The sequence below is a fragment of the Epinephelus moara genome, chromosome 10 (genome assembly GCF_006386435.1).
Source record: "Epinephelus moara isolate mb chromosome 10, YSFRI_EMoa_1.0, whole genome shotgun sequence".
Taxonomy (NCBI): domain Eukaryota; kingdom Metazoa; phylum Chordata; class Actinopteri; order Perciformes; family Serranidae; genus Epinephelus; species Epinephelus moara.
The window spans coordinates 8,559,155-8,580,712 of record NC_065515.1 but is presented as its reverse complement, the minus strand read 5'-3'; the positions used below and the strand labels follow the sequence as shown (position 1 = coordinate 8,580,712).

Here is a 21,558-nt window from a genome sequence, read left to right as displayed (position 1 = left end):
AAACTGTAAATAAAATCTTGCTGATCCTGAGTGTCTCCTTCTAGTAATCAAGTGGGATTTTGATAGAGATCGGATACATGTGTTTAGGTGATGCTGCTCGGATGCGTGTGGATGCTGAACGCCAGCTTGCGCAAGCTGCACAAGAGCGGAGTAAGCTGGAGGAGAAGCTGGCCCAGGTGGAGAGGAATGCCCTGCTGACCCTGAACAACAAAGAGCAGGTTCACAGAGAGCAGCTTGAAGCTGAACGCCGACAAAAGGTTCAGTCAAACTTTTGTTGACTTGACAACATTTAAATCAGATGCTTTTGCTACCTATTAACTAATCAGTGTGTGTGTGTGTGTGTGTGTGTGTGTGTGTGTGTGTGTGTGTGTGTGTGTTTGGTGGTTGACAGGAGCAACAGTGTGCGGAGCTGACAGTTCAGCGGGAGCAGGCGGAGGAGCAGCTGCGGAGACAGTGTGAGGAACAGCGTGCGCACAGCCACAAGGAGCTGCAGCAGGTGCACGAGGAGCAGGCCAGGCTGCAGCAGGACTTCAACCAAAGCCTCCTGCAAGCTGAGAGTGAAAAGCAGCAGGTGTGTGAGGTGGTCTTCATAGGCTTGTTACCATTGTTTATGAACCTTGAAATATGGCGTATCGTAGGAGAGGCCAAGGGTTAAAGAATTGTCTCATAAGCACCACATTCCAAGTTTTGTATTCACAGTTGCCAGTGTGTCCATCAAATGCTGTGTGAGCTGCCAGTATCCTCATTCAAGGTCACGCTAGGTCCATTCCATAGTCTGTACATAAAGGCGCACAACACGTCTCCACTTCCTCCGACTCTACAAAAATGAAGAAAAATATCTTGGATACGGCCATTGACATCCTACACTGGTGACGTCATTTGAAGCCAAAGTCTGCGTGGTAGAGATCTCCATGGTATAGCATTCCCGCCTATACATCCATCTGCCCAATCGCAAGCACACAGATTGGCACACACAGCTGTCAATCATGATGTCAAACGCCCTTTTTATAGCATCAAATAATGAGCTTTAATCAAAATTAATAGAAAAATTAACACAAACAAACACCAGTGTGATCAGAATTACCTATAATGGCCCACGTCTCAACTGCTAACATAAAGGGAGCGGGGTTTAAGACCTATACTGCAGTCAGCCACCAGGGAGAGATCAAGACGTTTTGGCTTCACTTCTAGGGAGCTTTTGAGTCATCCTCCTTTAAATACAGTCCTTCAGTGAAAGGTTATCTAAGCACAATAGTTTCTGCATGTCCAAGTCCCCATGGCCAAACTGTCTGTGAGCCACATTATGACTGACCCTGACCTCGCTGTCTGTCGTCACCAGGCTTTGTCCCAGAAGGAGGCAGAGAAGGCTGCCCTCATGGAGAAGCTAGCAGCCCTGCAGCAGGACCTGACCACAGCAAGCATGGAGCTAGAATGCATGCAGAGGGAGGTGATTCACAAACAGGAGCAGGAGAAGGTAAAATCTGGCTGGCTCACGTTGGCTCTGGTCAACTTTCTATGTCTTTTACATGTAAGTCAGCTAACACAGATATGTGTACCTCACTGTTCCAGAATGCAACGGCTATCCTTCAGTCTGAGCTGCAAGACCTGCGGGCTCAATTTGAGGAGTCTTTGAACTCCCATGAGAACACCAAGAAGAGTCTAACTGAGCAAGCCAGAGAGTTAAACCAACAAAGAGAAGAAGCACAACAGGAGGTGAGAATCTTTAAAAACATCACCATTTTTTTTAGCCTTTCTCTTAAAGGGGACTAATTATGTTTTTCTTTATTTTCCGTCATATATATGATGTTACAGTGTCTGATGTTTGTGTTAAACATGGCCAAAGTGTGAAATATTGGAGTAAATGTATGTTAAAGTAAGACCTGTGAGCAAAGAAACATCGCCCTGGTTCCTTTTTTGAGACACATTAAGGCTTCAAGATTCACGAGTGGGGTAATTACTGATGTATTTTATTTCGTAGAACAAAGCATTAAAGTCTCTTAAGCTTGTGTTAAACACGGACCTTATTTTAGGCATCTAACCAAAACCCCACTGACTTTGAGACGAGGGAACCAAAACTGCAAAAATGCTAACTCATTTCCACAGTTTCCACATTTGAATCCGCCCACTCCACCAAGTTCAAGTTGGCCGATTCATCCGGCATCTTGACATGAAACAGTGTTCCACGGTTAAATTAAAATGGGGGGCTTCGATAAGCCAATCACTGCCTTTGCCAAGACTAACTTCTTTTTTAAGAAGACAAGATAGATATAGACAAGATAGACACTGCTATCAAGACTGTTCTAGATTGACATGTCTTTGCAATATCACCCAACATTGTAGTTTGTTTTTACTTCGCTCCACGCAACTCTAAAACCCCCGGCAAAACAGGTATGTTGGCATGGCTATACATCAGTGTGGACATGAAATGACGCAGATATGTTGGTCTCTAGTAATTGGTTAAGTAAAATTAAATCCCACTCCCCCACGAAAATATGTTAGAGTGGACAAGTGTCACAGTGAAGATGGAAATGGAGTGCGACAAGTTGACAATTTCTACTTTCATGAAAAGTTGACCTCAGTTCGTGACAGATTTCTTTTTACGGTCATCTGCTAAAGGCACGTTTACAGTGCATGTACATGCTAATGTCAGGGAAACATGTAACCTTGGTTGCAGAAGTTGTTTTATTCACCCTAGTTTTAATTAATATTCCTGCTGGAATATGTCCAGTTGTGTTTGGAAGCTTCTGTTGTTGGTTTTTCATGGTAAAAAGTGCCGCTATTCTCCACTACAGTCATTCCCTGGCTGCAATGGAGATGCACATACATCAAGACATATAAGAACTGGAAACGCTGACCAATCAGAACAGACTGGGCTTTTTCGGGAGGGGGAGATTAGAGAGACAGATGCTACAACGGAGCGTTTCAGACAGAGGGTGAATACAGGTGTTCCAGCACAGACAGTATGAGGCTGATAAAGTGTTTTTTGAACATTAAAATATGTAAACTTGTTCTAGTACAAACCCAAAATACAAGTATGAACCTGAAAATGAGCCCCTTTGAACATAAATATCATGGGCGTCTTTTCAGTGGCACCAGTTTATGATAATGTCCGTTACAATGATGACTCATACAGGAATAACGTTAGGTCAGGTGACTATTAGCATGTTTATATGGACAGGTATATATAAAGCAATTCATAGAATATATAGGGTGGATGTCAGTGGAGGTGGTTTGTACAGTAGGATCACAGAAATGGATAGGAAATTACAGGTTTGTTTGGCTTGGCACAGGATGGGAGACCACGGATCTGCTTCTAGCGTGAGTGAGAGTTTGCACCAATTAGTGCCAGTGTGAGGGAGAGCCATTTACCATAGGCCGCTGTTGACATTGGCCGATGCCACAGAGCTTTACTAGCATCAGGGTGCCATCAGGTGCACAGTGCGCAGGGCCAAATCCTACAAGGAGAGGTGGTGTCTGCTCTTAAGACTCCCTCTCAGCACTCGCTCTCTTTTTCCTGTCAAGTCCACTGCAGGAAAAATTTGGTTCCATTGACCTTGATATAAACATAAAAGCGCAATTAGAGACTGTAATTTTGGCCCAGTGACATACCTCCCCAAGCCAAATGAGAGCTGTAAATCTCATCTCTTGGGGTTGCTTGAGGTCAAGATTCCAGCCACAGGGTCGCTGGGCGTTTTAGTGAAATAACAAGCTCACAGTCACCTCATTAAGATGTGACTGCAGAGCTGTAAGGGCCTCGCCATGCCTTGATTTAAAACCCTGGTTTCCTAGGAAAACGAGATTGTTTATCTGTGTGGGGACTTTATGGTTTTAGGGAAAAAGCAAAAATGAGGATCATCCTGTCTTCGCTCTGTCTCCTTACTCTTGTCAAAGAATAGTGAATGAGGTTGTGTGGAGCCAGAGCAGAAGAGTTTTGGGGTTTGGACAGCCCTCCCCACCATATATCAAGTCAAGCCTCAGCGCCACTGTCATATTTGGCCGCAAACTCCTGCTCGTTTCCTTGTTTGATTATTTTCACTAATCCCGTCTCAGGATTCTCATGTCAGACAGTGACAAAGCAGGAGTGAGAGTGTGTGACAGAGAGCTAGTGAGCACGATAGAGGAAGAAAGCAAGGGGAGAGAGGCAGAACCAGAGGGAGGAGGATACGGTCCCTGGTACCGTAATATGAAATCAAAGTTTAAGTTAACCCCTTGTGTAAATAAGCCGGTGGGGGAGTGTTTATTTTCTCCCTTGCAGCAGCGAGAGGCTGGCTCCACTGGGACTCCAGGTCCCCCTCTCCCATCCATATAACACAACACTGCTGCCCTCACATCTCCTGCCTTTCTCCTCCGCCACCCCCCCTCCTAAAAAATCAGATAAAATAAAGTATAATTGGCCAGATCAGCACTGGCTTGTTTTTTCTCACATTAGAGTTTATGAGAAAGAACCATCTTGTGTGGCCTCTGAACATAACACTCCTGCTCCTCATCCTCCCTCTCCCTCCTCCTCCTCCTCCTCCTCCTCCTCCTCCTCCTCCTCCCCCACCACCTCCACCAGGGGAAGGGGGGCTGCTGTTCATCATGTTGCTCTCTGTGGATTCTTTACACTGCGAGCCGCAGAGGGGAGATGGGGAGAGACAGCACCTGGCTACAGGCCCAACTGGCTCTTATCCATGCCCAGATAAGCTCAGTCCTCCCTCTTTTTCTGGCTACACACAACATATTGCCGTAAAACAGAATATGGGTCATACAGTGTCTTGAGATTGCACACGAAGCACTTAAAATAGGAGATGTTGAGATTCAGCTTTCAAACAATGAAGCTGTGATGCATTATCTGATCCAAAATCAGTCTTACAGTGTGCTGAGGGATTTTTCCCATTCGATGTTGACGATTACATACACGTGTTTGAGTTTTTTAGGAATTTTGAAAATATAAAAACTCGTGTGTGTGTTGGGTGATTGACCGTACACTGAACAAAAATATAAAGGCTTTTGTTTTTGCTTATTTTTTCCATGGGTTGAAATAAAACTTTTGCTATGTACAGAAAAAGTCTTATTTCTCTCAAATTTTGCGCAAAAATTTGTTGAAATCCATGTGAACCCAGTCTTACACCAAACAACGTTTCAAGCAATTTTACTTTCCCAGACAAATTCCCACTGTTGGAATTAAGTCATTCGAGTTTTACCTCAGTTGGTGCGCGCTCCCACGATCTTAAGGTGTAAGGTTGTTCTAAAATTCAGCCTGAGCTGTCTTAAGTCGTTGGCCTTGGGTTTTTTTTTCATCTTGATGTTCTGTTAAAATCAAACGTTTAATATTATCATAAGTATGTAGTCAATTCACGTTCAATGACATGAACACTGTCAATAACCAGTAGCTGTGCTCCCTCCAGCATCAAACAGGAAGTATGACGCCGGGAAGGCACAAGAATGTGAACAAGTCTCAGTTCTCTTGAACTGTAGAAAAGGAGGGATGGTAAATGGACTGCACTTATAGCACCTTTCTAGTCATTTGACCACTATGAGTCATGTTCACCCATTTGTGCACTGCTACACAGTTTCTTAACACACTGACACGCAGCCATTGGGAGGAACTTCAGCTTCAGATTCTTGTGTAAGGATACTCTGACATGCAGACTGGAGGAGCCAGGGATTGAACCACTGATCTTCCGATTGGTGGACGACCTGCTCTACCTCCTGAGCCACAGCCTCCCCAGGCAAAACTGGTGGAGTTGTGGTGTGAACAAGAGTCTGTGTTAAATTCTGCATGTATCTGATCCAGTAAACAGCACCTAATTGAGAAATCCTAACCAGTTCACCTCTTATTCCCACGGTCTCCTTCCACTAAAACAGCGCAGCTAACCAGTGAAGGCTGCAACAAAATCCAAAAGTTTGTACGAATACTGTCGATATATGACGCCTTTTACCTTGTGTTTCCAGAGTTATGTGTTTATACAGATACACAAAGAATTGCTAATTTGTCATATTTCTTAATGCGAGTTTGGGAGTTCCTGATAAATGTCTTTTTCGAGATGAAACTGCACAGTATAGAGTGTGACCATCCCAAGACACACCTGTGCCATAATCTTGCTGTTTAATCAGGATCTTGATATGCCACACCTGTCAGGTGGATAGATTATGTTGCAATAGGAGAAGTGCTTACTAATGCCTACCATACACTAGAAGATTTTGAAAATACTTTAGAAAAGACTTTGAAAAGATTAAAGTCTTACACCCTCTCACATCTAAAGCAAATGTGGATTTTTAGTCAGAGACTATTTGCAAGTAGTAATCTGGATCTTATTATGCCACACCAGGTGGATGGATTATCTTAGAAAGGGAGGAGTGCTCACAAATTTGTTCAGTGCATATTGCAAGTTTTAAAAGGAGTTTAAAGCTCATTTTAAACCAGGAACAAGAAAAAAACGAGAGTTTATCTATTGACCTCATGAATAAGAGGTTTGCTGTTTATCTCCTCCTTATTTATCCTTATTGACATATCGCACCTTTCCTTCTCCATAAATCTGGGCATGAAGTTAGAGGGCCTTCGTCGGCAGCTGCAGGAGGCAGAGGATGGACTTATTAAAGGGCAAAGGGAGCTGATCGAGGCCCACAGACAGCTCCAGGAGTGTGCACAGGAGCGAGACGAGCAACGAAAAGAAGCTCTGGACCTGAGGAGGCTCCTGGGTGATGAGACCAGAGAGAAAGAGGCGATCCAAGCCTCTAACCAGGAGCTACGAGGTTTTATCAAGAGAGCAGAGAGTGACAACAGCAGGTATGGCTGTCACATGGAATGGCAGATTTCCTGTAAATTCAGTAGTTTTTTTTGTTTGTCTAGCAGCAATGAATATTTTGGAAATCTTTTTAACTTCAAACATATCTTTACTAGCTTGAGACGAGCCGTGGAGGAGAGGGAGCAGAAGGCAGCCGTCTTAGAGGAATGCAGGAGCTCGATGCACCAAGAGGCAACCGCTCTACGGAGCAGTATGCGAGAGCTGGAGAAGTCTCGCCTGCAGGCACGCAGAGATCTGCAGGAGCTGCGCAGACAGGTGAAAGATTATTGAGGAAACTGCCTTCCATCTGATTTATTTTAAATAAAAGGATTACCTTCAAGCAGTGTGTGCTATGTTAACATGAGCAGGTAAAGGTCCTTGAAGGCGAGAACAGCCGCCAGAAACAGGAGCTGCGTGAGCTGCAGGCCCGGGTGTGTCAGGAGGAGCAGAAGGAGGAGGAGGCACGTCATGAGGCTTTCACTCTTAAGCAGAGAGTGCTGGAGTGCGAGGCTGGCAGAGATGCAGCGCTGAATGAGGTAGAAGGCCTCCGGGAATTAGTCTGTTAACAACATGCTAGAGCAAACATTCCACCTTTGCTTACATACTTGAAGAATACCTGCCATACTCGTGCAGGGACAAAAAACATGAATGATAACACACTGTATACTCCTCTGTAACAGTGATGGGTTTTCTTTGAAATATTTTGTTAATATAAATGAACAGTTCATTAACGGGACAGTTACGATCTTTTAAAGTGGGGTTGCATGAGGTGGTTCAAAAAATCCAGACTATGCCTGTAAAGAAACAAAATTTCATTGAAAACTATCAGAAATTTTAAAAAATCAAACTTGAGTCTATGTTTTAATGAACAGTGTGGCAAAAATTAGGCTTTCTTTTTTATAAAATTAATTTTCTTTTTAACCGCCTCTGTCTCATAACCCCATTTTGGGGTCCCCATGTTCTCATGACCGCAGCAGTGTTGTCAAGTGAATGTATGGCATACTCTTACATTTTGTTTCCAAAAGCACGAAGGCCATTCCAAATGGATCCCACATTATTATGATATATTTGAAGTCTGGTTAATGTATCTTTTTCCAAACTAAATACAACAAATATCTAAACGTCAGTCTTTGAAATATCCTGTGACCTTGTCTATATATCACGCATCTGAGCCCTGAGGTTGAGAAGCTATGAAGCCATAAAGAACGGTCACATTTCCAAAGTATATTCTTGTTTAAAATTATGCCTCAGTCAGGACTCTGGTCCCTCTTAACCTCTTGTGATACAGTTTAGAAACCCTATCAGTGAACTTGACAAGCTTGTCAGCTTTAAGCACATTAACCCTTTATAGAAACCATGTCCTTGTTCTTTACACAGTTAAGTGTTGGTCACTCGATAACACTCAGGGCATGTTTCCTCAGGAATTACACTGTAGTGTTGTCAAACACTGCTGTAGTAAGAACTATGTTCAGCCTGTTGCCCATATTTCATCCTTTAAGCAATACTTTAACCCCCAGATGACCATTTGTATATCAATTAATCACCCTCTGTTAAGCTGAATTCTTGACGAAGACTTTGTTTTTCTCGCATGTCCCCACAGTGAACAAAGAATCCAAAAATAGAGAAAATTAGGTTCATCTTGTGACTCTGTGGTCTGCGCAGGTTTCAGGTCTGCAGCGCCGTGTGATGGAACTGGAGACATCAGAGCATCAGACCCGAAAGATGCTGCAGGACAGAGAGGCTCATCAGCAGCAGTGTGACCAGAGGCACAGAGAAACTACCGCCCAGTTGGAGATCGCACTAGAAGACGCTGGGATCAAGGTCAAGGAACTCTCCGTGCAAGTCGGTCTCGCTGATAGCAAGGTCCGGGCCCTGGAAGAACAGCTGGGCCTGGGTGATACCAAATGCAGAGACCTGGAGCTCAAGTTGGCAGGGTTGTGTTCAGCTGTGCACCGCACTGTAGGTACCAACCATGCAAGGCTTTCAGGCACACTGGGGTCCCGGAGACGGTCTCCCTCTCCCTGGAGAAACCACCTCCAAATGAGAGGTATGGTCATGCACTTTCACCATAAGATGGTAGCATTTTTCACTACGACAGGATACATTAATAAGTGTGTTCTTTGGTTAGGGGGAGACAATGACACAGACGGATCTGTATTGTTCTTGTCTCGTGGTGAAGATGATGAGCCGGACGTGGACTCAGTGCATACAGTCCTGCGGGAATTCCAGCAGGAACTCAGGGATACACAACGAGACAGGGTATATTTCAGCTTCTTAATAAGTGAATAAAGGCTCAAACCTCAAACTCTGTGAGTGGTTTGAGATTGTTGACCTAAAGTTGGCACTTTTTTAATCTCATAAACGCATCTTACTCCTTCAGGATGAAGCCAAGGCTCAGACAGTCAGTCTAAGTCAGCAGGTTACAGAGCTCCAAGGCAGCCAGGATAAGTCAGCCACCCATCTGCTACAACTACAGAAGTCCTTGAAGCAGTCAGAGCAGGGTAAGAAAACCAGTGGATCCCACTTAACTGAATATCCTTTATTATTTCTGTTTAGACATACAGCATATCTAACATGTTGTTCCAGGGAAAAGAGAGATGGCAGATCGACTGCATGAGGCGCGTACATCCCTTTCCCTGCAGGAAGAAGTAGTGCGTCGTGCAGAGAGGGAGAAGAGAAACCTTGAAGAGGAGGTAGCCCAATGCAGGACTAGTCTGCAAGCTGCTGAGGCTGAATCCAGGGCTCTGCAAGTATGTGAAAGGCAAAATTAAATCCAAAATTTTGGAGAAATGAACAACATCAGCAACCAAGATTACGTGTTTCCCTGATATTAGCATGTAACTACTTGTAGCAGTGTATAATGCAATACCATTCCTGAAGCAGATGACGATATAAAGAAATCTTTCATGAGCTGACACATCTTGTCTCCAGAGTAGAGAAAAACATTGAAAACAGAGTATTCAGAACGGTCTGAAGCCTGAGGTTTTAGCTCACAGGAATTGGGACATTATTTATATGACAGAAAATAAGGAAAAGCATAATGGGTCCCCTTTGACTCAAACAACATACAGCATCTTCAGTGACAGCTGATAAACTCCTGTGCCAATTCCTCTACAGGACAAGTTGGAGCTTTTGCAGGACTCAGAGTCGCGTGCAAATGTAGAACAACAGAAGCTGAAGGAGTCTCTACAGGCAGCAGAAACGAGGGTGAGCCGCCTGGAGCTCTCCCAACGCACCCTCGAAGGTGAGCTACAGAGGGCCCAGCTCAGGGCAGCAGAGCTGGACGCAGAGGCAGGGGCACTGCAGGAAAGACTGACGGAGCTGCGGAGGAAGCTGAGTGAGAGCGAGGACCGGTGTGCAGCGCTGAGGGTCAGTGAGGAGAGGCTGGCCACGTCACTGGCTCGAGCTGAGCAGCATGAGAGCCAGCTGAGAGAACAGATCCACAAATTGTCCAACACCCTCAGTGACAACAGGACCAGCAGTGGAGCTCTGCAGGAGCAGATCACACAGCTGCAGAGGGCTTTGACTGCCAGTGAGCAGGACCGAAGGCTGCTGCAGGTACATAAGAACGTTACTGTAACATAAAACAAATCATGTGCACTGTGTATTTTTTATTTGTAAGCTTTCCCCCTCTCTCAACATAAGGATGTTTGATTGAAACTTCAAAATAAGATGAATAGCCACCCTTCCACTGCTGTGCTTTGATTTACAGTGCAGCAATGTAACCTTCTCAGCTCCAGACTGAGCATTTTTATTTACATTTGCCGCTGTGGTTTTCCTGAAGGACCTCAAAGACTGAGCAATAAAACGCTCAGGCAAGCTCATTAATTCTCCAAGAGCTTCTCAGGAGAGCTTTCCGGTCTTAGTTTGGGACTGCACTTTAAAGATACTGAGCAAACAAAAACATGACATGCTTGGTATAAATCTCCTGATTTGCTCAAAAGCTGTCAGGTCATTGCAGTAAAAAGCGCGAGAAAAGTCCCAACTCTTGCCGGCAGCGTTCAACAATCTGTCAAGGACTGTAAAAAGAGACAGAATATAAAAGACGGGGAGGACCAAAGGGTCAGCCTGAGTGCAAAATCATGTTTTGATGAAACTGAGTGGTTCACTGTATATCGACGTGTATGTGCCCATAGGAACGTCTGGATAAAACACGAGATGCCCTCTCAGAGAAGAAGAGGCTGAACCACACACTAACAGAACAGACCCAGAACATTCAAAGAGCCCAGGAGGACTTAGAGCTTAAATATTCTGAGCTAGAGAAACATAACAGATCACTGAAGGAGGTGAGTCACACTAAGGTTAAAGTGCAAACAAAGGTGCAAAGGTTGAGGCTCTGTTTTGATGTACAGATGATTGACTGTGTCCCAGAGCCTGAAACAGCAGCAGGAAGCTGGACTGCAAGCACAGGGGAGCTCTCAGCAGCTGCAACGAGAGAAGGAGGAACTCCAGGACAAAGTCACTGATCTTCAGAGCTCTTTGCAAAAGCTACAGAGCGAGAGAGCAGAGATGGAGAGGGTGCTGACACGTCTTGGTAAAGACAAGTCAGCACTCAGGAAGACACTGGAGAGGGTGAGCTCACCAGTCTGTTGCACTATACTTTAGGGAATTGTTTGACATTAAGCAAAATAAGTTTATTCTCTTTATTTCCGAGAGTTAGACGAAAAGTGTGTATGGCACATATGGAGCTACTGCCAGCAGCTGGTTAGGTTAGTTTACCTTAGCTTAGCTTAGCTCACAAGTCAGTCTTTAGACGCTTTGCAGAAGGCGGAGATCTCTGATTGTCTGGTGGCGAGACTACTTCCAACGGAGAAAACATGATAAAGTGCCCTCTTGGATGCCTCTATGTCAGATGAAGCATGATAAAGGACCCTCTAGAGCAGTGGATCCCAACAGGTGGGTCATGTGAGTCCATTCTGAATGTGAAAAAAATGACTGCAGTGTGTCAAGTTTTTAAACACACTTTATTTTGAAGTACAGTGAATTTCAATGACATTGGCCAAACACAAGTATGACGCTGAATGTATTTAACTGTTGAGAGCTTTGACTTTGAAGAAATCTGGACCCCATGGCTGGACCAGTTGGGAACCACTGCTAAAGGGTGCTCTTAAGCAGTGGTTCTTTTAGTGGAGAAAACAAGTGACGTCTTGCATGCCCTCAAGTGGATAAAACGTAGTGAAGAGTCCACTAGGGTGCCCATCCAGTAGAGAAAACATGGAGAGTCCTCTAGGGTGCACTTCCAGTAGAGAAAATGTAATAAAGTGCACTCTAGGGTACTCTTTCAGTGGAGAAAATTGATAAATTCGCCTCTAGGGTACTCTTTTTAGTGGAGAAAACTTGATAAAGTGCAGACTAGGGTGCTATTTCAGCGGAGAAAACATGATAAACTGCCCTCTCAGATGCCCTCAAGTGGAAAAAATGTGATGAAGTGCCCTCTAGGGTGCCGACTGTAGTGGAGAAAACGTGATAAAGTGCTGTCTCAGGTGCTCTTCCAGTGGAGAAAATGAAAAAATTTTCCTCTAGGGTGCTCTTCCAGCAGAGAAAATTTGATGAAACACCAGCTAGGGTGCTCTTATAGTAGAGAAAACGTAATTAAGTACACACTAGGGTGCTCCTCTAGTGGAGAAAATGTGATAAAATCACCTCTAGGGTGCTCTTCCAGTAAAGAAAACATGATAAAGTGCCCTCTCAGGTGCCCTCAAGTGGAGAAAATGTGATTAAGTGCCCTCTAGGGTGCCGGCTGTAGTGGAGAAAACGTGATAAAGTGCTGTCTCAGGTGCTCTTCCAGTGGAGAAAAGGAAAAACTTTCCTCTAGGGTGCTCTTCCAGCAGAGAAAACTTGATGAAACACCAGCTAGGGTGCTCTTACAGTAGTGAAAACGTAATGAAGTACACACTAGGGTGCTCTTCTAGTGGAGAAAATGTGATAAAATCACCTAGGGTGCTCTTCCAGTAAAGGAAACATGATAAAGTGCCCTCTCAGGTGCTCTCAAGTGGAGAAAATGTGATTAAGTGCCTTCTAGGGTGCCGACTGTAGTGGAGAAAACGTGATAAAGTGCTGTCTCGGGTGCTCTTCCAGTGGAAACAACATGATGCAGTGTCATAAAGGCTGCCCTTCATGTTAGAAACCTTTCTGCGAGCTGGCGTGCCACCACATGCAGCTGGTGCCCTTTCTTTTTTTTCACCCCTGCCCCTCAGAAAGCCTGAGTCCGCCACTGAAAGTTATGAGCCCCCTTTTGTTGGACCCCAGAACATTAACCAGCTTTTCCTCAGGGGACCTGAAAAGTCTTGGTGCTGAATATGAGGTAAAAGATCTGAAATGTAATATATAATAAATATAATACATGAAGGAGCCAAACCACAAAGGGCTTTAAAATGTAATTAAAGGCATCTTAAAATCAATTGTAAAACTGCTGGAAGCCCATGTACATGTACTGCAGAAGCCAGGACTGAAGTAATATGTGTTTAGTGTCGGTCAGAAGCCTCGCTGCCACATTCTGGATGAAATGAAGACGTGCAGTTGCAGAAGCATTGAGGCACATAAATGGGCAGTTACATTAATCCATGCAGGAGAATAATTTGCCGGAGTTTGTCATGTGCGTAATATCGTTTGTCCCGTTTTCCGCATATTCATCTCCTTTGTCACACATTGTACGGAGTGATCTTGAAGTGATGGAAACATGTAGGTGGACTGTGAGAACTCTGCGCTTGGCTTCTGCTACACACATTACAGGAAGGCACATGAGTGCAGAACAATCATGGTAAAGTCGTTCACATTATGTCACCCTCGTGTTGTTGTCAGGTGGAGATGGAGAGGCTCAGGGGGGAGGAGGAGGCAACGTCGGCAGCCAGAGAGAAGGAGCAGTTGGGACAGACGGTCCGCAGCCTGGAGCAGGAGCTGGCCGAAAAGCAGGGTGAGCTGCAGACTGTGCAGGTGAGAGGTATGGAGCAGGGGTCACACTGTGGGAACAGCGTAGTAGTATGGATCAATCAACTTCTCTTTGTCAAACCATGCCAGTCATGCAATATCCTAATTTTGCTTTGATGATGCAGCAGTTGGGGCGGCCTGTAGCTCACTTGGTAGAGTGTACGCCTCATGCTGGCTGAATCCTTGCAGCGTTCTGTGTGTCATCTCCGTCTCTATGCCCCCTTGAGCTGAAATAATCTTGAAACAAACAAACAAAAAATGCAGCAGTTGCCCATTTACAGTCGGTGCAGAATGCAGCAGCACAGATTTCTCACAAACACTCGATGTCGGGCACACATCACTTCAGTCTTGGCCGAACTACACTGGCTCCCCATCCAGTAAAGAATTCAATTTAAGATTATATTGATTACTTTTAAATCCCTTCATGGTCTGGCTCCGCTTTACATTTCAAAACTCTTAACCCTTATTTGGCTCCGACACCCCTCAGATTAGAGAATTAAATGTTCAAAGATCTATAGTCCAGGCTTGAAACAAAGGGGGATCATACTTTTACTATTTTATTTTTCCAAACTGTTTAATGTCATTCTTTTAAATTTAGATTTGTCTTTCTGACCATGTCTTGAAATCCCTTTTTTACTGCATGTTCTGTCTCATCAATCATCTTTCAACTTGATGTTTATCTTACTGTATGGTGTTGTATTTTGTGAGGCACATTGTAACTCTGGTTTTGAAAAGTGCTACAGAAATAAAGTTTATTATTATTATGTAAAATCATCATAATACAACTGTTACTGTGACTCATGTAGCATTTAGAAATATTAAAGTGTTTTATATGAATCTGGAACTCTCTCTAAAGCTTCACTTGCTTCCATGAAAAGCCAGATTTCATACACTCTTTGAAAGCACTGACAAGTTGTATTTGAACAGCAGCAGCACATCAGTCACAATTCCCAAAGAGAAAACGTCTACTGTTACAATGTAATTTCATTTTATTGAACATGTGTTTGATTGTTTACACCTGTCAAATAAAGCTGCCTCTTACCCATGGACGGATTATGAGATAGTGCGCCCCTGGGCACAGACATGTAAAAGGCCCCCCATCCCTCCTCAAGGTGGTTATTTTGGCTTTTTTATGGTTGTCTTGAGTGTTTTTTCAATCTCTTAGTAGTTGTTTTGAGTCTCTTGTAGTTGTCTGCATCTTTTTTGTGGTTATTTTGTGTCCATCAGTAGTAATTTTGAGTCTTTATATGGTTGTTTTGTGTTTCTTTGTTGTCGTTTTGAATCTCTTTGTAGTTGTTTTGAGTCTTTTTGTGTTTGTTTTGCATGTTTTGATGTTATTTGTGTCAACTTGTAGTTGTTTTGGTCTTTTTATTGTGTTTCTTTGTAGTCTTTTGTCTTATTGTCATCTTTTTGAATCTCTGTAGTTGTATTGAGTTTCTTTGTGGTCATTGTGTGTCTCTATATAGTTGTCTTGAGTCTTTTCATGGTTAGTTTGTGTTTCTTTGTAGTTATTTTGTCTCGTGGGTTTTTTTTAATATCTTTGTGGTTTTGCATCTCTTTGTGGTCATTCTGTGTCTGTATGTAGTTGTTTTGAATCTTTTTATGGTTGTTTTGTGGTCTTAATATCATCTTTTTGAATGTCTGTAGTTGTATTGAGTTTCTTTGTGGTTGTTTTGCATCTTTTTGTGGTTATTTTGTGTCTCTTTGTAGTATTTTTCAATCTATTTGAAGTTGTTTTAAGTCTGTTTGTGGTTGATTTTAGTCTCTTCATGGTTGTTTTGTGTCTTTTTGTAGGTTTTTTGAGTCTTTTATGGTGGATTTGTGTCTTTGTCTCTTTGTTGTTTTTTCAAATATCTTTGTAGTTGTTTTGAATCTATTTGTAACTGTTTATGTGACTTTTTTGCCTCTCTTTGTGGTCATTTTGTGTCTATATAGTTGTTTTGAGTCTTTTTATGGTTGTTTTGTGTTTCTTTGTAGTCTTTTTGTCTTATTGTCATCTTTTTGAATCTCTGTAGTTGTATTGAGTTTCTTTGTGGTTGTTTTGCATCTTTTTGTGGTTATTGTATGTCTCTTTGTAGTCTTTTTGTCTCTTTCTAGTATTTATCAATCTTTTTGAAGTTTTAAGTCTGTTTGTGGTTGATTTTAGTCTCTTTATGGTTGTTTTGCATCTTTTTATGCGAATTTTGTGTCTTTTTGTAGTTTTTTTGCGTCTATTTTATGGTGGATTTGTGTCTTGTGTCATTTGTGGTTGTTTTGCATCTCTTTGTAACTGTTTATGTGTCTGTAACTTTTTTCCCTCTCTTTGTGGTCATTTTGTGTCACTGTATAGTTGTCTTGAGTCTTTTTATGGTTATTTTGTATTTCTTTGTAATCTTTCTTCCTTTGTTGTCTTTTTGAATCTCTTTGTAGTTGTTTTGAGTCCTTTGTGGTTGTTTTCATCTCTTTATAGCTGTTTGTTATTCTCTTTGTGGTCATTTTGTTTCTGTTAATGGCAGCTTGATTGACTTACCAACAAGAAATCTCCATAAAATCACTTCAAACAGAGGCTGCGGTTCCCCCGTCCCCCCGTCCCCCCGTCCCCCCCGTCCCCTTGGGCCCTTGGGCCTGCGCTCCATAGGCCTATTAAGTAATCCATCCCTGCTTCCACCAACATGTGTTTTCTAGTTGGTAACCTTGCCCAGGTAAGAACCCTCGTGAGGCAGAGTTCAGGATGACCTCAGTAACCCCAGGTGTCAGAGAGCTGTCTGTGTCCCCATTCTGCTGAACCTCTGATTACACTCACTGACCTTTATCTCTCTTTCACTCTATTTTAAATTCTGTAAACTCATGTGAACTGTCCTCAGGCCCAAAACTCCCAGTTGGAGCACTCTCATGCACAGCGCCTCCTGGAGGTGACAGCCCGCCATCACCAGGAGTTGGATTTGGAGACGGATCGTCTGAGAGACAGCCAGCTCCAAGCAGAGCGGGCCCTGGAGAGCAGGGAGAAGGCCCATCGCCAAAGGGTCAGATGCCTGGAGGAACAGGTATTTTAATTCTCAGTGTGGATGATTTGTTGGAAAAGGTCTTCATTTTGTACCACAGGTTTATGTTTGGGTTTTTTGTGTTACCTACCTACCTTCAATTTTTCTGTTTGTTTTTCTTTATTAGGTGTTGACTCTGAAAGAGCAGCTGGACCAGGAGACAAGAAGACGACAGGTCTATTTCAATCAGATGCTACAGCCTGGTGTGTAAGCAGAGACCCTGCAGCGAAGTATGTAGCACCTCTGGCTTCCTCATTCACTGTTCCTCTGGCAGCTCCCCAACAACATTATGTTACAAGCTACGTCCACATTTGGAAGCGCACACAAACACACTCCTAAGGCGTTTGCTCCCACCCATGCACATGTGCACACCGGATTACATTAATCTGCAGGAAAACTCAACAACAACAAACAATGAGTGTTTTGTTTATAAGTGGACTGGACGTGCCAAATTGTTTTAAGGATTTCCTCTGGCTCACTACAGTTGGCGTTTCTAAGTCTGTTTATGCTGTGTCAAATTTTTTTTGGAAACAATGTGATGCAAGGTTTCCTCAGTTGGTGCTTCATTCTGCTCTTGTGATTGTTGCTACACTCATTTGTCATATTGATTATGTACCAATTTTATATGTCATAATCACTGTTTGTGTTGTGAGAATATATATTCAAATATTTACAGTAATTGTTAGCAGATTTCCCTGGTGCTGTGATTAAGTAGTGTTTCAGGCAGTCATAAAGATACTGTCAGTACTTTGTTTTATTATGTGTTGTATTAGACTGAGTCAGTGATAACGAGTGCAAAAGTTGTGATTACTTTTAATAAACTTGGTGTATCAGTGCACAATTATGCAATTTTGTTTTGCGAGAGATGTTGAGGTTTGAGACTCGATGGTGTTTATTCTACTGGCCACACAACTTTGTTATGGGAAAAGTTTTCTGCGAAGGACAGCGCTGCCCTTTCATGGCATGTGAGTTCTGGCGTTTGGCTCGCACCATTAAAAGCCTTTGTGGATTTAGTGTTGTGGGTGAGAGAATGACCTTCGCTCTCTGTTGCCAGTGCTGTCTTAAGTGTTTTCTTTCAAAGATCTTTGCAGACTCCAAGGTCTGCTGCGGGGATCATCATTCCTTGAAAGTTTCACTTGCAATCCATCTGTAATCCCTCACAGCCCTAAAAAACTTTTAGATAATATGTGGTCCTCCCTTTGATAATTAGAAACCACATATATACACATGCATCTCTTGTGTGTGTGTGTGTGTGTGTGTGTGTGTGTGTATCTGAAAAGCAAACTCTTCTTTCATTTCAGTCCTCACTCTCACCATACTGACTGTACAGTGTTGCATTTTCACAACAGTGCACATGCATGTCTTCTCACTGTGCAACCTTGCATGCCGTGGTAACTGTACATAGTAGAAGTTCCACTGAAAGGGGAAAATCTTGTCAGAGTTTCTTTAAAGCAGCCCTTTGATTATCATAGATCCGCCCAGTGGTTATCCAGTTACCGGCCTCTTTGCAGCTATTGGCTGCAAGGAGCTAATTATGCAAGGTAGTGAATCCCTGTGGGGGAGGTGGGGCCAAAACTGAAAGAACTCCTTTGGCAGGCAGAATAGAGCTTTTATTGAGGATATTTCTAAGCTGACCATCAGGGACCAAATCGCTGGATTGTTCAAAAAAAAAAAAAAAAAAACACATCTCAGCTGAATCACGCTGCTCCCCCTCTTTCATTCCTCCCCTCGTTTCATTTCAGTGAGACAGAGTGTAGCTCATGCAGTACCCAGCAGCAAGCAGAATGCAAGGAATCTACAGTATTCCCCTGTCTCACACAAGAAGCCCAGTTCACTACTGAAGGACAAGAGAGGGGAGAAAGAGGCAGAGCCAGAGAGCAGTCAGGGGAGGATTCAGACTGCTGTGGTTGAGAGGAGGAACGTACGGTCTTGTCCTGTTCTGCTCTGCTCTTGTTGCCTCAGGTGTGTGCGCTCCTCCCTCCCCTCCGCGGTGCCTGCTGTCAGCTCCATCCCTGGGTGGCTGAGGCCATGGTGTTGGTGCTGCGAGCCCTGCTGCCCTGCTTCTGCACCCTGCTCTCCCTGGACCTGCTGCCTGGGGTGGAACTCGCCGTGCCCCTGGAGGACTTCTACCCCTTTGGCCAGGAGGAGGGGGACTCCCAGACCAACGCTCAGGACGACGGAGGCTCCAGGCTCGTGGAGATCTCTGTTGCTTTCCCCTTCTTTGGAGACAGGCACACAGGACTCTATGTGAGTACAGAGCAGTGGCTTTTTATGTGTGTTTATGTCTTCATGTGTCAGCGTGTGTGTGTGTGTGCATGCACTTTGCAGTTGGCAATTGAAACTGACATGGTGTGGATTCTATAAGAGCCTCAGGGAGATGAGATTTGGCACGCAGCCAAAAGCTACATTGCATCGTCCTTTGAGAGTTTGTATATGTTTGTGTGCGCTCACAGGCTCTGGTGTGTAACCTCGTGTAGAATATCGTGTTTTCTCCCCCATGGGTGGAATCATAATCCTCCATGACATTCTCTTCCCTTTACATCTGCCCCTCTCGCACTCTGAGGGCTCTCGAGTGCACCGAGGGAGCGTGTGAGAGACACTATTAGCAGAACAGTGGTTCTAATAAGTCCACAATGAGCTGTTAAAGGAAATGACAGTTTGTGTTCTTGGTGTTGCCGCGGAGCATCTGTGAGCAGTTCGTTCTCAGAGAGCGGGGGGAAAATATGCACGCTGGAGAGAGAGAGGGAGAGAAACAGTGCTCATGGGAGGAAGCTGAATGGTTTGACAAGGATTTTCGCGCACCACAGTGAAACACACTTTGATCTGCCTTTGTCATGTATTGGGTTCAGTTCCAGCGCATGGGAAGGCAGAACTCCCTTAAATCAACACCACCTGTTGTGGTTATGCATCTCGAATCCCCTCCTTCTCGCTCTGAGCCCCGCCCGCCTCCTCCCCGTTCAAACCATGGGCAGGGGAGCCCGAGGAACCATGGCAACAATGGGCAAGGTCAAAGGTCATCTTTCTAATCTGAGCATCTGCGCCAAGGGGGTGAGGTCAGCCTCCCAATGAAGACATTTTTAAAACTCTTTTGCGTCTACACACACAGTGCACTGACAGTGGCACAGTATTTCGAGTGCAGTGTTTGTGTCTTTCTGCAGAGTTATAAACTCACTGTGTGTGTGTGTGTGTGTGCAGCCTCTGTTTATCATAATTGTGTTTCCTCCCAGTTTTGCAATGAATTCCAGTGCATCACTTCTTCTTAATAACACTGATACACAATAGTAGAATTAGACAAGATAAGACAAGTTGCTTGTTGCTTGGCTTGTTGATCCTAGATTGAATTATCATCTGATAAAGATAAAAATCTGAGAACTAGATGTTAGTTGCGATGTGATATCCTGCATCTCATTGGACTGTAACTCTGTAGTCACGCAAGGCATAACAGATTGTGACAGGCACTTGAAATTACAGTCACGCTCATTTTAAAATGCCTCACCTGAATCCATTAAACATCTGCTGTAAAGTGCACGGGCCACATGGTGATCTCTGCCACCAGAGAGCTGCTTTGAACAGTTAATATTTCAGTGAGGGGATAAATGTGTGTGAATAGTTTCTCCCAGAGGTTCGTTCCAAGCCTCTGGGCTGCCGCCACATGGAAGCTGTAGAGCCAAACTGATTTTAGATGGTTTGTGGGTGCTGTCTTACATTATTATCATAACTGATTCTGTTTAGCAGCACACATACCTTGAAGTCCACACAGCAGATCCCTTTAAACCCTTAACTATTAGCTTTTGTCCCCTCCTAAAGACATGTTATTTTTAGCTCAGTTGTCAGAAGAAAACTTTGGATTGTATATTTCTGTATTCACATGTTTCATAGTATCATATCATCATTTCTAAAGTGATGTAGTACATTAACTGACTTTGTCATGTGGAGGTGGAGTAGATGGTGAATGGCATGACACCTTGGCAAGACAAACAACAAAAGTGGTTAGTGATTAGGGAATCATTGCGGTTTTTCCAGCAGCTATTAAAGCACCAGACGTGGGTGTTTTGAAGCAACCTGTCACTGTTTTTCCAGTGGCTCATTAGGCATGAAAAGAAGTTGTTTTTCACTGAGACATCTCTGCTTTTCCTGCAGGGGTTGTGCCATGAAAAGCAGCTTTTGTTTGCCAAGACATCGCTGCATTTTCTGCCACTATAGACACATGAAAAGCGGCTGTTTTTTTTGCAGAGACATCACTGCTTTTCCTGCAGGGGTTCTGCCATGAAAAGTGGCTTTTGTTTGCCAAGACATCGCTGCATTTTCTGCTGCTATAGACACATGAAAAGGGGCTTTTTTTTTGCAGAGACATCACTGCTTTTCCTGCAGGGGTTGTGCCACCAAAAGAGGTTGTTGTTTGCAGACACATCGCTGCTTTTCCTGCGGGGATAGTGCCCCCAAAAGTGGTTGTTTTTTACTGCAACACCGCTGGGTTTCCTGCCAGGATTGTGCCCCCCAAACTGGGTATTTTGAGCCAAAACATGATCCATTCCTAACCATAACCAAGTGGTTTTTGTGCCTTAACCTAACCACATGTTAACCACAGCATTTCAACCCACTACATTATAACGAACAAATATACAGTGCCAACATTTTCTCTGGTGGTTGGGTTGTTTTAGAAGTTGTGATCCAGAAATAAGCAGTGGATTTATAGACTGCCACAGCCATGTGACTCTTGGTTACAGAAGTCTCTAATGTCGCAGCAACAGACCCAACAAATCCCTGTGCAAACAAGGGTCCCCCCCGACTTGGTCCCGCTCCAGTCCCACTTCCGCCTCCTGGTAACCAGGCTGTGCCTCTGT

General features: G+C 43.9%; 2 protein-coding genes across 5 annotated transcripts in view; both read left to right on the top strand.

Annotated features, from left to right (window-relative positions):
* Nucleotides 1-17,574, top strand: part of crocc2 (ciliary rootlet coiled-coil, rootletin family member 2) — a 49,196-nt gene extending 31,622 nt beyond the window's left edge. Inside the window, exons 20-36 of one of the 3 annotated variants that reach the window (XM_050055094.1) lie at nucleotides 88-257; nucleotides 392-571; nucleotides 1,340-1,474; nucleotides 1,570-1,713; nucleotides 6,531-6,769; nucleotides 6,884-7,043; nucleotides 7,136-7,303; nucleotides 8,430-8,814; nucleotides 8,896-9,026; nucleotides 9,148-9,268; nucleotides 9,354-9,517; nucleotides 9,885-10,325; nucleotides 10,904-11,053; nucleotides 11,139-11,339; nucleotides 13,569-13,680; nucleotides 16,538-16,717; nucleotides 16,842-17,574. In XM_050055094.1, coding sequence (XP_049911051.1) covers nucleotides 88-257; nucleotides 392-571; nucleotides 1,340-1,474; nucleotides 1,570-1,713; nucleotides 6,531-6,769; nucleotides 6,884-7,043; nucleotides 7,136-7,303; nucleotides 8,430-8,814; nucleotides 8,896-9,026; nucleotides 9,148-9,268; nucleotides 9,354-9,517; nucleotides 9,885-10,325; nucleotides 10,904-11,053; nucleotides 11,139-11,339; nucleotides 13,569-13,680; nucleotides 16,538-16,717; nucleotides 16,842-17,053 — 3,293 coding nt within the window. In that variant the 3' untranslated portion in view covers nucleotides 17,054-17,574. Of the gene's footprint in view, nucleotides 1-87; nucleotides 258-391; nucleotides 572-1,339; nucleotides 1,475-1,569; nucleotides 1,714-6,530; nucleotides 6,770-6,883; nucleotides 7,044-7,135; nucleotides 7,304-8,429; nucleotides 8,815-8,895; nucleotides 9,027-9,147; nucleotides 9,269-9,353; nucleotides 9,518-9,884; nucleotides 10,326-10,903; nucleotides 11,054-11,138; nucleotides 11,340-13,568; nucleotides 13,708-16,537; nucleotides 16,718-16,841 lie in introns of all 3 variants that reach the window. The other 2 variants (XM_050055095.1, XM_050055093.1) reach the window with 2 other exon arrangements.
* Nucleotides 17,575-17,695: 121 nt separating this feature from the next.
* sned1 (sushi, nidogen and EGF-like domains 1) overlaps nucleotides 17,696-21,558 on the top strand; it is a 40,052-nt gene continuing 36,189 nt past the window's right edge. For both annotated transcript variants that reach the window (XM_050055097.1, XM_050055096.1), the window contains exon 1: nucleotides 17,696-18,961. In XM_050055097.1, the coding sequence (XP_049911054.1) occupies nucleotides 18,743-18,961 (219 nt within the window). In that variant the 5' untranslated portion in view covers nucleotides 17,696-18,742. The remainder of the gene's footprint in view (nucleotides 18,962-21,558) is intronic.